This window comes from Neolamprologus brichardi, chromosome 1 (genome assembly GCF_056152115.1).
Source record: "Neolamprologus brichardi isolate AB-2024 chromosome 1, ASM5615211v1, whole genome shotgun sequence".
In the NCBI taxonomy this organism is placed as follows: domain Eukaryota; kingdom Metazoa; phylum Chordata; class Actinopteri; order Cichliformes; family Cichlidae; genus Neolamprologus; species Neolamprologus brichardi.
The window spans coordinates 8,799,291-8,813,886 of NC_142104.1; the positions used below are offsets into that span (position 1 = coordinate 8,799,291).

The window sequence follows — 14,596 nt, forward strand, 5'->3', positions numbered from 1 at the left end:
CCATTGTGATGGCTAGAATAGGGTTCCAGAACAATGCCATCTCTGTGATCCTGAACTATGTGCGGGTGGATGGATTCAAACAATCATTGGACTATCTCAAATCTGTCTGCTTAAAGATTTCAAACTATTAAATGCATTTGAATCTTACTACAATGCTTGCATTTTCTCCCATGTAGTTTTTATGTAATCATATCAAACAACTTTCCATTCGTAAGAACGCTTTCTGGAACATAGAAACCAGGTTTTCTTGACTGTTACATAAGCTAAACCTGCAGTCCATGTAGTTTGCCTGCAGCAGGCGGGACTTCAACGTTGACACCACCCTTTATTTGGGTCACACCCAATCATATTAGCTGCGCACTTACTCGATCAGGATTGGTCAGCAGGCCTGTCCTACAGCTGAGGGGAAGGGTGTTGTAGCTGCTTCTCAGACCATAGACAGTGGTTCAGACATGAACTCCTTGGAACAGGCCGAAGGTAATCAACAGTAAAAGTGACTCAAATTAATCAAATGTAAAGTTTCAGCGGGTATAGTCGTTGCAGCTAAAGCCACGGAATGTTTACTGAGCAAACGTCTTAAGATGGGTTGTGAAATTTTGGCGTAACGATGCGTTAGCCGGCTAGTTTTCTTAGCATGCTCGTTAGCCTAACTGACAAAACATTCAGCCACTGATACCCTTCATTATTTACACGCAAACACGTGTTTAATTGTTAAACCCCCCCGCTTTTGTAACTGGGATCGTAGAGTCATAGCCAGCAACTTTTTTTTCTTTCTTTTTATATATGTAGGGAATATGATCAGCTTGGAAGTGAAAGTGTAGCAAACCTACAGGGTATTTAAGAGCTTCATTTTAAGTAATGGTGGGTTTCTGTCTTCAGTTTACAACTTGGAGTGATGACACCAACTGAGCTATAGGGCTAAGGCTGGCTTTATTTTAAGATTAAATTTCATGACATTCTTTTGGGGAAGAGACTAAAAAAAAGCTTTTCTGGGGATACCTGCGTAATCCTTGGTCCAAACACAGCGTCTGCTCATGGTCCTGTTGTTTTGTTGCAGACCTGAAGGCCTTTGAGAGAAGACTGACAGAGTATGTCTCCTGTTTGCAACCTGCCACAGGCAGGTGGAGAAGTAAGTAACAACAGCAGAGAAGTTACAATGGTTGACATCTTTTTGATATTGCAATTAACCTGAAAGAAGTTCATGTTGGTCTCAAACTGCAAGTATTAGCTAAAACTCTACAGTGAGTTGATTTAATCTCTTGTTCTTATGTTTTCTTTCAGTGATACTGATAGTGGTGTCTGTCTGTACAGCTACTGGAGCTTGGAACTGGTTAATAGACCCAGACACACAGAAAGTAAGTATTTGTGGAGAAAGTCTGACTCGAAGATAAATCATATATATATATATATATATATATATATACTATAACTTTTGATCCAATAAAAGCAGCCTCATGCATTAATAGATAATTGTTCATGTATTAGTACAGTTTAGGTGAGTTCTAATCCAGGTTAAGTGTCTGCACATGTGTACAGTTTTTAACTATAACTGACCACATGGTCAAATTTTAGACTAGTCTTATAAGAAGTTTTTCTGTCCCTTAAGCCTCTTTTCTATCTCTGCCTGTCTGAATATCTCCATCAGCTGTGGAATATCTCGAACGTTTAGCTTGTCTCCCTGGATATGTTCATGGTTTGAGGTCTCCACTTTTCTGAAAATTTTTCATTCCTCATTCAATAGAAGACCAGCCAAATTTGAAGATGGTTTCCAGATTTTTGTATTTATTTATTTCTTACAGTGTCTTTGACAGGATTAATGAAGTCATTAAAAATTTTACCTTCATTCTTTTCTAACTCTTCAAGTTAAAGGTCCTTGAAGTGCATATGGGCGTGCTGAAATCTTGTCTTTCTTCATTTGTCTTTCATGCATTTCTGAGCCTCCATAACTTCATAAGTAAAGCCAGTGGCAACATAAAAATTTCAAAATTGAAAGTTACATTTAAAAAGAAATACATTTTTCATCCATCCAAAAGTGTCACTTTTTCCCCCCTAAAAAACTGATCATCAATAGCATGGGGCATAAAAGTTTTAGGAGCAAAAATTAATAATTAATTTCTAATTTCTAATAAAATAGCAGACACAAGCACTGGTGCTAGATGTTGTCATCACATCCTTAAAAAAACATCTGTAAAAGTAAATATTTTCTCGTCCAGATTGATGTTGCTTTGTTTCCTTTTGTTATGCAGGTATCTTTCTTTTCATCCCTATGGAATCATCCCTTCTTCACCATCAGCTGCATCACTCTAATAGCTCTCTTCTTCGCTGGAATACACAAACGAGTTGTGGCGCCGTCAATGTATCCTTGTTTTTTCTACTTCAGTAAACACAAATTAGCGTAATATAATACTGACTCGTGTAGCTGGATCAGGTATCTGTGACAGTTGCCCATCAATTTAATTCAGTTAAGTTCCTATGTTTACTGTACCACACACATCTGCAGTAGTGTACTGGTGGCTAGTGTGGAGAAAATTAAACTGACTTCTTACAGTTTACATCTAGCCTGATGTTGCCTTGCAGATAAAATAATTCCCAGGTTGTGGTTTTTCCTGATCTCTTCATCTTGACCTTTGTGATAAGTTCATGGGTCCTCAGAAAATCTGATTATACTCATATCAGACAGCTTAACAGTGTCATGGTGGATGCTGTCGACATGGGGCTGCCATGGTGAAACTAAGATGGACAACAGAAGCTTGTCTTAGATACTTTTGTATCTTGTGTTTTGTGCAGGACATATAAAAAGAGAACATCTGGAGGGAAAAATCTTACTTTTAGTTTTAAATAAGTATCTTATTAAATGAAATAACTTGAAATGTTTGCCACATTGGCCATCCTGTCAACTCATATTTTCTCTTCACACTGGAGAGATGATTCAGTCTAGTTCCTGCCTTAGTTCTGCCCATAGTCTATATTTATAAAGCTTTCTTTCCTACTATATGTAAACAGTCCTCAAACAAGACAACAGCTTGATAAGAAGCAGTGTAAATGGTTAGAGTCCACATGTGGGTTTAACAGCCTGTTTTTGAAGGCTCAAAACCATATCAGGAGATTATGTCATGGAATAGAAAATGCACTGTTAATCAGGATTTGCACTGCACTTGTCAGCTATGTTAATTACTTTATTTGATGTGAATGGACTTTGGTTTCATAAAGGGTGGTTTGGTGTACATTTTGTTGTAGGAGGTTATTAAAGTACTGAAGCATCTTTCTTTAGTATTTAGAGAATTTGACCAGCTCTTTTGGGTTCCATGCAGATACCTCTAGGTCACTTCATTCACCTTCCTAAACAGCCTGTTTGACTAGAATCACATCATCTTTGTCACAGTAAAGAATTGAGTTTACTGATTTCTCAATAGTTTCTGTTTTTGTACATGGTATCAGCAGATGTCCAAAGCTGATTTTTGTCAGGTTGAGGAACATCACATAGTGGATTTATTCCTATTTCCATTCCTGGTTATTGTCTTTAACCGTTACCCCTGCAGTATTGCTGCTCGCTGCCGCACAGTTTTAGCAGAATACAACATGTCCTGTGATGATGTGAGTCAACATGGTGATTTTTTTTTTTTTTTACCATTTTACTAAAATTTAAGGTTTTATTTTATTTTTAATTTTTTCTTGTCTTTTCGCAGACGGGGAAACTTATTCTGAAACCACGACCAAACATCCAGTGACCACACGCTCCTGGGTTCTGTCAGGCCTCATCTTTGTTGATTGCCTTCTTGTCTTCAATTCCTTTGGATGCTCTTAGATGAAGTATGATGGGAAATGCATTTTCAGCAAAGAAATGAACTGAGAGGCCCTTCTTTTTTTTAACAGTGTTGCTGTGTTGTCATCATTGAAGCTGCTGATTTACTCATGTAACCTTTGATATATTTTACACATTCAGAGTGAGGGTATATTTCTGTTTCTGTTCAGCATTTATTTTATCTAAAATGTTTCTATTTTAAAGGTTATTTGCCTAATAAATAAATTCATAAGACGTGGGAATATCAGGGCTGTCTCTTTATTTCTTGTTGCCTTCTCCTATTCTTCCTATGGAGTTTGTCACATGCGTAGCCTGTGCGCTTTTGCGACAGCGTCGTGCTTTCTCTTAGAAACCAACACTTTACGGCAGGGAACAGTCTTCCACATGGCCTCCAACAAGGCAGAAGCCGGGGCGTGTGTTTGATCCGCAACAAACTCAGTGTCAGAGAAAAGAAGAGGGGAGTAAACGCCGCGTTATACGCGCAACTCGCACTTTAATAATCACGCGAAATGGGTAAAAGTAAAACCACTAAGTTTAAACGTCCGCAGTTCAACTCGGTCGGGCTGCCGGTGACTGTGGTGAAGGAAGGAGACGGTGAGGAGGAAGAGCATGGTGACGATAGCTGTCCAGCTGCGGAGTTGCTTGAGAAAGTAGGAATATACACTGCTTCTTCTTGCACGAATGTCTCTAACTTTGAAATTTTAAGAGCTCCTATTTTTGCAGTTTCTAACATTTTGAATAGCTGGTGTCACGTGCTTTTAAACACGTTTCCTATAGTTGCAGAGTCCCAGCGCTGATGTGCGAGAGTTTGCATGTGCCAGTATTTCTCGGGTGGTGCAGCAGAGTCAAACCATTCCGGGTTTCCTCCAGAGGGATGCTGTTAGGCGCCTGGGTCCCATGTTGCTGGACCGGAGCCTGGCTGTCAGAGAGACTGCTACTGGAGCTCTCAGGTGAGTCTGGGTGTAACAAATAATCTGGGTTCCTGTCACTTGACGAAGACCTGGACCACTCGGGTCATCTCACAAGTAATCAACACGTGTGACCTATTTTGTTGTTAGAATGGGCCATTTTAGTGTTGGGGTCATCATAAAACATATTTGAACTTTTCTGTGTTGTCAGTTTGCAGTGATTTGTATAAGCAAGGGCACAAGAGAAGTGGCAGTCTCTGGTGGAGGTATAAGGATAGGGATGGTCGACCAAAACAGAACATCATTGCCGTAGTTAAAGTAGGAGGTGATGAGGCATGAGTGAGGGTGCCAGCTGCAGAGTTTGAGAATAAAGGTTTTAGTATGGACATGTGTTCTTGAAGTGCTGGAAGGCAGACTTAGAGATAGATTTGATGTTGTTGACCTCCAGAGACCTCCCTCTTCGGGAGCTTTGAATTGGGAATCACAACCAAGAGTTCATTTTTATTGTTGTTCAATTTGAAAAAGTTTGCTGACATTCAAATTCTGGTGTCTTTTAGGCAGTTTTACAAGGCACAGAGGAGGGAAGTGACTGTTACGCTGATGATAAGTGTGTATCATCAGCATAGCAGTGGAAGCTCAGCCCATGGTTATGGATGATGTGACAAATTAAAGGTCCCACAACTGGCAAACAGATGATGAGTTGTGGGTGCCCAAGGCTCCATGAAGCACATGGGCAGAAAATTGTTGCTAACAGAAGAGCTAATGAAACTTGCTGAAAACCTCAAAGAGCCAGTTCCTGGCATGGGTTGTTGCCAGAGTTGTTTCAGTGGCAGGAGTGGGACACTCACATTATCATTCTGGCTGTTTAAACCTCCTTTGGTTAACAGTGTAGTTGTATGTAGATACTTTGCGATGGAGTGAGAATCATCAAGAAGAGACTGTTTATGCTAGCAAGACAATGCTTTTAATATTTTCTTCTCTCGATTACAGCAAGTGAGGACGTTTATTGCTTGACCACATGCCTTAATTTCTCTCCCATTTGTGTGCCCCAGATTACTACTTGACATTAGTAATGTTAGTGCTTTTCCTGCTGTGAAGAAAGTCAGGTGCAGGTAGAGGGAAGTCAGTTGTCAGTCACATGCTTCTGCAGTTTTTAAAAGTGTGTTATTGGATAATAAAATAAATAAATAAAATGAGTCACATTGTGCCATTTCATTGGGCTCCCTTATATATATTTTAGTTTACCTGCTACACATGCTTTTTGCTTATATGCATAATACATGTATTGTGTGCTAGTTTTTAGTGAGCACTGTTGATACTGCAACAGAAAATGCAGAAAGCTAAGAAATGTGTCTACAAAAGTTGCTATGCTTAAAGAAAGTGAAACAAAAGCCCTGGAAAACATTAGAAAATGTAATCGTGGCTCTTTTCTTCCAATCACTTCAGTCAGTGTGGTGTTACAGAACTAAACTTTTCTCGGGCTTTACAGAGAGAGGTGCATATAAGAATACAAATAGCACAGCTCATAGTCCAGTGCGTTTACCTCTGAGTGGGTGGCATTTGTTGGCTTCTACACTATACAGGGAGCTGCTTTGCCTAAACCACCTCAGAGTCATGAGTGGACTGGAGCCTATCCTAGGTGTGAAAGCTGAGATGTAGCCTGAACATGTCAGCAGTCTAGTAGGGTTAACACAGACAGACAACCAGTTTAGAAATCACAAGTTAACCTACAGTGGATGTCTTTGGACTGTGGAAAGAAACTGGATTATCCAGAGAGAAGCCACACAGACACAAGGAGAACATCCAAACTTCACACAGAAATGTTCACAGTTGGGACCTTTCTGCTCTGAGACGACTGCATTAAACCTCACAGAATGTTTCTAGTACTTTTCCAGTGCAAAAGTCTTGAGCCACCCCTTATTTCTTTATATTTTTCTTACAAGGTGACGGCCTTGCTTGCCATTTTGTTTAATGTGGGCTTGATCAATAGTTTTCCAGGCTTTTTAAAAAATAGTGTTTTTGCACCAACAAGTTAATTCCCAAATAGCTATTTAAAAAGAAGTGTGAGGATGACAGAAGAAGTGTAAGGCTTACAGCAAATGAAACGGTATCAGAAAGTCATGTCCTTAAGAAATAAAACAAATCCAGCACAGATGTGAGAACTACATCTGGCCTTTTAGTTAATCAATTTCCTGTTCACTAAAGTCTCATAAGAAATGGTCTCAGTTTAAGTTTGGCTGGAAAGAAGACATTCTTAAGGGAGAAAAGGTTAAGACATGCCAAATCACATCAAGAACTGGAATGAAAATAAGTGGCAACAGGTCTAATAGATATAGATGGATATATAAATTTGAATGTTTTTGTTTCAAATTGTCAATATGTACAGAGGGAGTGTCTACAGCCTTCTGTAAAATATGGTCCTGGCTGTGAAATTACAAATGCAGAAAAGTATTGTCAGATCTTTTTAATCCCTTTGCAACACCATCTGATAAGGCTCTGATTGGCAAAAAAAGAAAAGACTTTTGCACAGTATTGTACATTGTGCGTAATACCATGCTGTGCATGATGAGTAAAGTACTGTGTGTCATATTGATTCTGTAGGGGGCGCCATGCTACAATCAAGGCATTGGGCTGTTTTAAGACTTTTGATTTGGTTTGGTGGCTTCTGTCATTTTTCCCAATCCTGACAGCTTAACAGGGATGCTTTCATTGATATTTGCAGATGGGCAAAATGGATTTGATTTGCCTGTTAGGTGTTCTTCCTGTTTTGTCACTGTAACATTTATTTCTTCTTCTTGTAATATTAACCTCTAGTCTGATTTGAGACCTTTCAGTAAACCCTAAATAGCATTTTGTCTCCTCGAAATCAAAACAAAACCATTGCTCACAGTGGATCTCCCGGCTCCCCCCCACTCCTCTGCTTTCCTCTCCCACACACACACACTTACAAACAGCATCTCTGACCGCGAGTCTCCTCTGAGTGACTGATGACTATGCGTCTGTGTGTGTGTTCCCTTGACAGGAATCTGAGTGCATGTGGAGGTCAGGAGGTGTGTGAGGACATGGTGAAGCACGACGTCATGACTCCTTTGACAGCACTGCTTAGAGAGGTGAGACTCCATCACTGCTTTTCGCTCACCGCATCACTTCAGTTGCTCCTTATCAGCAGCTGTTACAGCAACATCAAGCTATAATATCCTCAGCAATTAGTTTGTATCTCAGAGCAAATATAGTTGTGGTTATATATAAATGGACACTGGCATCAAATCCAAGCTCAGTGTTGGTCTTTGTGTAACTTAAATTACCCATAAAAAGTTTCTCAAATTTTTGAGGGTCAGAAATGATCTAAATATGTTCAGATGAATGATTGGAAAATTGAGACCTGTTTTACTTGTTCTGTTCACATTTGCAACACATTTGCTTTCCAGTGCTGTGCTGGCTTTGAAAGTGCCGTTGTGTCGATGAAAGACCAAAGTAATGCAGTGGAGGATGTAGCCAATGAAGCTGTACACTTGCTGTGGAATCTATGGTAAGTTGACCTTATTTGTTTTCATAGAAGGCTTTTTTTTTAATGATTAATGGCTCAGAAAGGTCAGTTTGGCCACATACATAATCGGCCAGGTCTTGCTATGGCTCTGACTGTAAAATCTTTGGGGACATGCCAAAACATCATCCATTCACCTGTCCTTTGCTGTCGGTTAATGATCAGCTCATGAGGGTATTCTATGTCTAGTAACTACATAAAAGTAAAAGAAATCCAGAAAACCTCATATATTTGTGAGTTTATTCCTTGAATTTAGTTTTCTGACATCATCTCTGATAAATCACTCTTATTGACCTAGGCATGCTTTGTATTATTTGTTTGTCTTTCAGTGAAAGCAGCAGCCAGGCATTGTCTGTGTTTAACAAATCCGGTCTCTTGGATGTGGTTGTTCAGTGCCTGGAGAAACACCCACACAACCTGGAACTAGCCATATCTGCTGGTATGTCTAAAGCATTTATTCTTATTTGCTATTTAACGTTGAGATTTTATTAAATAAAGGTGTACATTTTGTAGGTTTTCTCTAACCATCTTCATTTATTAGGCGACACACCTCTAACAAGTACTGACAGGATGCTTAACACATCTGTGCTATTAATATGGCACTAACACCAGCAAGGAACTCCAAGAACAAAGCTAGCTTGTAGCTTAAGTGCCCAGTTTCAGCTTTTAAAAACACTCTCCTCTGTGTGTTCCCCAGCTCACTGTTTGCACACTGTGACTGAGGATAACCCAGAGCTGCTTTGTAGCATGAACACTGCTGTGCTCGGAGCCCTGGAGAATGTGCTGCTGTCATCTCAACCAGGCGTGACACAAACACTCCTCAGGACACTGGCTGCAGGTACAATTTGTCCCATATCATGTCTTTTTTTGTTGTTGTTCTAAACTTAACCACAATTAGACAAATTGACCAGCACAGGAGTCTGTAAATTGTAATGTGTCATACCCCTTCCTGAGCTTGAACTCTGTCTGATGTGTTGCTCAGGTACACTGTGGAACATGAAGAGTAGTCTGCCTGCTGCTCGTCAGGCCGAGACCGTCAACGCTGTGGTAGCTACCTTATCACAATGCCTGGATTTGGATGCAGGTATGCTAATACCTGAACTTAGACAAGCAGAGGAGCTTCGCCACAGAAACGCCCCAGCTGTGTCAGACATAGAGGGCCAAGCTCCAGAAGAGCTCGCTGAGGAGGAGATGATTGAAGAGGAGGAAGCACCTAAACAGAAGAGGAATGGAAAAGCTGCGAAAGTTGATAATGACGTCTCTGACCTCTTGCCTGTACGTATTAACTCTTGCAATCTCTTAGGCCCATTTAGAGTTAAGAAAACCAAAGCAAGGACAGTTACAGTTGAGGAATTGGCTGTTTCATACCTCTAAACTGTCTGAGCCGTTATATGGGTATTGAATTAATTATGCTCTGCTTAGTATTAAAATTCTGTACTTTCAGCCTGTGGGCCTCTGGGCATAGAGGTTGAAATCAGTAAACCCTTATGTATTGCCATTTGCATTCTTCCACTCGTATGTAAAATAGTCTGAGATATTGACCAGTATTATTTTATTATATGCACATTTTCTTCTAATTTATTCATCAGCACAGAGCATACGCTCTGTTTTGCACGAGAGCATGAACAAGTGTTTTCAACTGTAAAAATGCAAATGTTTCCAATTATGCTGAACAAAAAGTAAATAATATATATTTAATTTAATAATATTTAATTATAACATGGTGTACATGATGCTGTAATGATCCCTTAAAGTAAAACCATTGGTGGCTGCCTATTGGCTAATTCAGTACTTGACAGAGGGCATTTGGGGTAAAAGAATTTATGGCTCTTATTATGCATTTTTCACTGGAAGAAAACTGAGTTAGTTTCATTTGGCTTTTTTAGACCAATTTTAAGTGATTAGGGTTGGGGTTCTAATGACTCATAAGTCAAAGTTTAGGGCCATTTCTCAGGTGTTTTAAAGGGTTAATCTCAATTTGGTTTCAAGTTTTTTGTTGTTAGGGTTTCTTTGTTTTGTTTTTGAGGTGCACATTAATGCCTGGTGAAAAGGTGGTGTGTGAGTCATGCTGAAATGTGAGCCAGAGCGACAGGGCAGACAAACTGTCGGGTTTAGGGGGGAGCAGATTAGGGACACCCAACAAGGTTCAGCTGAGGACCAACTTGTGGCTTCCACCAAGTTGACAGTCCCCAGACCTGACTCTGGCGAGACAGAGCTGTCCCTCTAAGCTCAGTCAGAGCCGAGGTCCTAGGATTGTGGGTGACATTCATGAAGACGTACCAGAATACCCTCTAATATTGCCGGTTGTTTGGGTTGTTCTAGTGTACCAGTATAAAGATTCATCTATGGTAAACCATTTATTTATCATGCAAACACAGTTTTACACTTATTCCTTCAGGAGCAGCACCCTTGAACTGGGTTTTAATGCTCACTGCACCGCAAGAAGGACATAGTGGAATGCATCTGTAGGATTATTTTTCTTTGTGACAGTCAGCTGAACCCAGTCTGGGTGATAAGAGTGCTAAAAGGCATTGTTTTAGTAGAATGTTGACTCACATGGCTGATTGTTTTTGTCCAGAGGGGGAAGGAGGAGCTGAGGGAGGCAACGGCCTTGCTGACAGCCCAGCAAACGTCCTTGGAGATCATCGTCAACATGTGCTGCTCTGACGGTGAGCGGTGTGGCCACGGACAGCCATGCTGACCCCAGGCACTTTTCATCAAATATATTTCCTATGACACAGTCACCAACTATGTGTTTGTCTATCGGAGAAACTGTTATAGCAAGAAATGCACACAAAGGTCTCATTTGAGAACCTAAACAAAAACATCTTCATTGTTAATTTCTCTAATTAACTCTCTGTGTGTGCACATGTTCAGACCCTTCTGATGACGAGTGGGAGGAGGAATCAAGCAGTGATGAAAGTGACATGGGTCCCGATGGTCTTTGCGATGGAGTGTCCAATCTGATGTCTCCATTGTGCTTGTCAGCTGAAGTTCAAGGGGCTTTGATCAACCACAGCATACCACAAAAGGCAAATGACAGTCTGCTTCTTCAGTCACACATCAGCCAGTTCATCACCAAAGCTTTGACGCGCTTGTGAATGTTGTTAAGCTGTCATTTTAGCTTGCATTGCTGTAATTACAAACTTCAGATTAGATTTATTATGTGGTGAACCTCACCCATCTTCTCCCCCAGGCTGAATGGGTTGAGTTGTTTGCGCAGTTTCATAGAGAACTCACTTTCACATACAGTTTATATGCACCTACGCAGCCACTCCCAAATGTAAAAGGGCTGCCATAATATTCCTTTTTTTCCTGTTTTAAGGTTCTGAAGAAGACAGAGTTCCCTAAAAAGGAAACTGTGGATTTGTGCCATCAAAATCCCTCCTGGAGAGGCCTGATAAAAAAGTAATCTTCCTCTCTTCTTTATTGAACTTCACTGTCTGAGTTTAACTATCTTTATTCTTTCTCATTTATAAATAAATGATTTTTTTTAAAGTCTCTAAATTTTTTAATAAAAAGTCTCACCTTCTTTTTAGGATGGAGCGCGTTCAATCCCGGGCACTGACTTGCCTCCACAGCATCCTCTCCACCATGGATGCAGAGTCTTTGGGTGGTGCAACAGCCCTGCAGGAAGCAGCACAGCATCTCTCCTCTCTGGTCTTTGGTGCTCCAGGTCTCACATTAATAAAACTTCTTCTGCAGTATTATAGTACCATTTGTTATTTTTCTATTTAAAGAATGCAAAAAAAAAGTGAGTATGCATTTGTGAGAATGGAAACTACAAATCGAAACTACATTTGTTTCTTTCAGAGATTCCCAAAGACGAGGAGTTTCTAGAGGCTGTCATCAGCGCCATGCGATCTCTTTTACAGATGATTGCCTCCAAAAATATCCCACAGGTAGATAAGACACCACTATTTAAATAAACAGCTAAATCAGTTTTGGTGATTACAAAAGTAGGTCAAAGTCTTTGCAACCGAGGTCGAGGTATCCCGACTTTTAGCTGCTAGCTGAGGGTAAATGATAAAAATGCTTGATTCTACATTTCCCTGTGCCTAATTACATAGTCTTTGTTATCATGGCTGCAGAACACATGACATGAGTGTACAGGTTGAATAATATTCCATATGTTAGTTCCGTCTTTGGTAACTGCATAAAAACAGACCTGAATGTAAAATTTCCACCTTGAACTGAACTTTATAATCCACTGCCACTTCACACTTGCTTCTGTTGACCGTTTTTGTTCCTGACAGCTCAGTATCTGTGTGTTTTGGCTTTTGTTTTTGCTAGTGTATGACCCCCCAGCAGCTGATGAGCTTGAGCGAAACGGCCACCCGCTGTGATGTTGTCAGCGTGAGGGTCAACGCCGTCGCCATTCTTGGCATCACTGGCAGCACATTAGCCAAAGAGAAGAGCACTGCAGAAACCCTCCAGGTATCTCTTTCTCTCGTTTATTCTTTTGGAAAAGTTGTTCTTCCTCTAAGAACCTCTTCTTCGACAGATGATCGGAAATGCGTTGCTTCAAGTTGCCACAAAGGATCCTGAACTCGTTGTAAGTGGAGAAGCCCTTGATGCTTTGTTTGATGTGTTTGCGGATGGAGAGGAGGCAGAGACAGCTGCAAAAAACATCAGTCTGCTGCCTGCACTGAAGGCACTACAGCCTGTCTTCAAGACCAAGGTACCAAAGATAAATTCATCTTTACTGATCTGTGTGCTTGATAATTTCTCAATATTTTTTCAGCTATGCTTTTTTTCCCTGGAAATATACGAAGCACATTTATTTTTTTCTTATCTCGCCACTACATTGTGTGAATTCTCCTTTGAATAACAATTCTTTTTTTTTCCCACTACCAGATTCGTAAAGAAGGAAAAGGCAAATACAGCCCTCAGCAGCTGTGTGTGCTGGATAACATCAGAGTGAACCTGAGAAGATTTATTGGTTATCTGGAGAAGGTGTTGAAAAAATGAGGACTATAAAAGCCTGTTTGGTTTGGACAAATATGCTAGCAGGAGCATAGAACGAGACAGAATATGGTTGTGAAACCAAGTATTTATGTTTATATTCTTTAAATGATGGTTTACTGTTTGTTGTGCAGAGCGAAGGGAATGTAATAACCGTTATTGTATGCTGGAGTTTGCAGGTTTTTCCCCACCTAAATTAAACTCAAAACAATTTTTAGACTGAGTTTGTATTTTCATGTCTGATTGAAACATTTTTGAAAGATCAGGTGTGGGATCTGACACCAACTTTTCTATGGGTATCCTTCTTTGAATCCAGCGGGCTTGACGTTGGTGTTTGCGGTACTTCGACAAGAAGGCTGATCTATTCAAAGTATCTTTATAATTATGAGGGGAATTATATTGATGGCATTTATTGTACTTTGCATTGTACTTTGGAATTCTAAGTTGTTGTTTTTTTCCAATGAAGACACTGGTCTGCATACACATTTTTCAGTAATTGAAGAAGATTGATGGTAAATTTTGTAGATTTTGTTTAATCTGTCAGTAAAATTATACACAGATCTGAACTGTCTAAATCCCAGAATTCCCTGTTTTGGTCATAATGTGGATATCATCATACGTGACTGACAAAAATTCACGTAAAGCTTGTTAGCTATTCTTCCAGTGGTTTCTTAGACTTTTTCAACAAAATATCCATAAACTTGCTTATTTCAGTAAAAATCAGGCTGTGAAAGAATACCCTTTTTGAAATAAACCTTGATTTTTTTTTTTAATGTTCTTCTTTTGCATTATGTGAACCATTTCAGGAATCTTTCCATGGCTTTCCAAATACAAACTGGTGGAAACACTGAGATAATTTATCTCAATCTCAATTAATTTATCTTCGTAAGGTGTTGGACTGCTTCAATATATACTGGCATGCTACCTGCAAATCTCTGGAAATCTACTGAAGGGACTAAACGTGCCTCCAAAATATTTCCGGAATAAACATTATTACCTTGTTCAATTCAGTTAAAAATGCCTATAAAAATATTCAGTCTCATAGTTTTGTCACAAAAAAGCAAATCAATTTTTCTTCACTTATGGCCTGTTTGTGCTTATTGTATTTCAGCTTCTTCAACACAATTTGTATATTTGCATAGCCTTCTTTTAATTGCACAGAATGACTAATTGACCATAATGGCTTTCATACAGTAGGATACACTTTAAGCTGGCTTTTGACCTCTCAGTTGATGCTAGACCAAAGTAACCCAGCTGCTTCCTTCAGCAGATTAAAATTTTGTACATATATGTACAAAATGACCAGGCAACAAATAAGCTACTAGAATCTTCAAAATCATTAGAATGTTGTGGCTCTGGAGAAAAGAAAACCCCCAT

General features: G+C 39.8%; 2 protein-coding genes across 2 annotated transcripts; both read left to right on the top strand.

Annotated features, from left to right (window-relative positions):
* Positions 1 to 375: 375 nt before the first annotated feature.
* On the top strand, positions 376 to 4,049 carry cnep1r1 (CTD nuclear envelope phosphatase 1 regulatory subunit 1). Its single transcript, XM_006779768.2, has 6 exons — positions 376 to 477; positions 1,058 to 1,129; positions 1,282 to 1,355; positions 2,247 to 2,356; positions 3,540 to 3,594; positions 3,687 to 4,049. The coding sequence occupies exons 1-6, from the start codon at positions 453 to 455 to the stop codon at positions 3,726 to 3,728; spliced, it is 378 nt and encodes a 125-aa protein (XP_006779831.1). The 5' UTR covers positions 376 to 452; the 3' UTR covers positions 3,729 to 4,049.
* Positions 4,050 to 4,174: 125 nt separating this feature from the next.
* heatr3 (HEAT repeat containing 3) lies at positions 4,175 to 13,992 on the top strand. The gene is made up of 15 exons (XM_006779769.3): positions 4,175 to 4,452; positions 4,580 to 4,752; positions 7,733 to 7,820; positions 8,139 to 8,239; positions 8,584 to 8,693; positions 8,952 to 9,092; positions 9,237 to 9,529; positions 10,833 to 10,923; positions 11,132 to 11,286; positions 11,580 to 11,662; positions 11,794 to 11,930; positions 12,068 to 12,156; positions 12,548 to 12,691; positions 12,759 to 12,935; positions 13,112 to 13,992. The coding sequence occupies exons 1-15, from the start codon at positions 4,312 to 4,314 to the stop codon at positions 13,223 to 13,225; spliced, it is 2,037 nt and encodes a 678-aa protein (XP_006779832.1). The 5' UTR covers positions 4,175 to 4,311; the 3' UTR covers positions 13,226 to 13,992.
* Positions 13,993 to 14,596: the final 604 nt, after the last annotated feature.

Bases quoted from the DNA above. Each gene is read 5' to 3' on its own strand.
- cnep1r1 (XM_006779768.2), top strand. From the start codon at position 453: ATGAACTCCTTGGAACAGGCCGAAG. The intron at 478-1,057 runs GTAATCAACAGT...GTTTTGTTGCAG, and splicing joins CTCCTTGGAACAGGCCGAAG to ACCTGAAGGCCTTTGAGAGA. The intron at 1,130-1,281 runs GTAAGTAACAAC...GTTTTCTTTCAG, and splicing joins TGCCACAGGCAGGTGGAGAA to TGATACTGATAGTGGTGTCT.
- heatr3 (XM_006779769.3), top strand. From the start codon at position 4,312: ATGGGTAAAAGTAAAACCACTAAGTTTAAACGTCCGCAGTTCAACTCG. The intron at 4,753-7,732 runs GTGAGTCTGGGT...TTCCCTTGACAG, and splicing joins ACTGCTACTGGAGCTCTCAG to GAATCTGAGTGCATGTGGAG. The intron at 8,694-8,951 runs GTATGTCTAAAG...TGTGTTCCCCAG, and splicing joins GGAACTAGCCATATCTGCTG to CTCACTGTTTGCACACTGTG.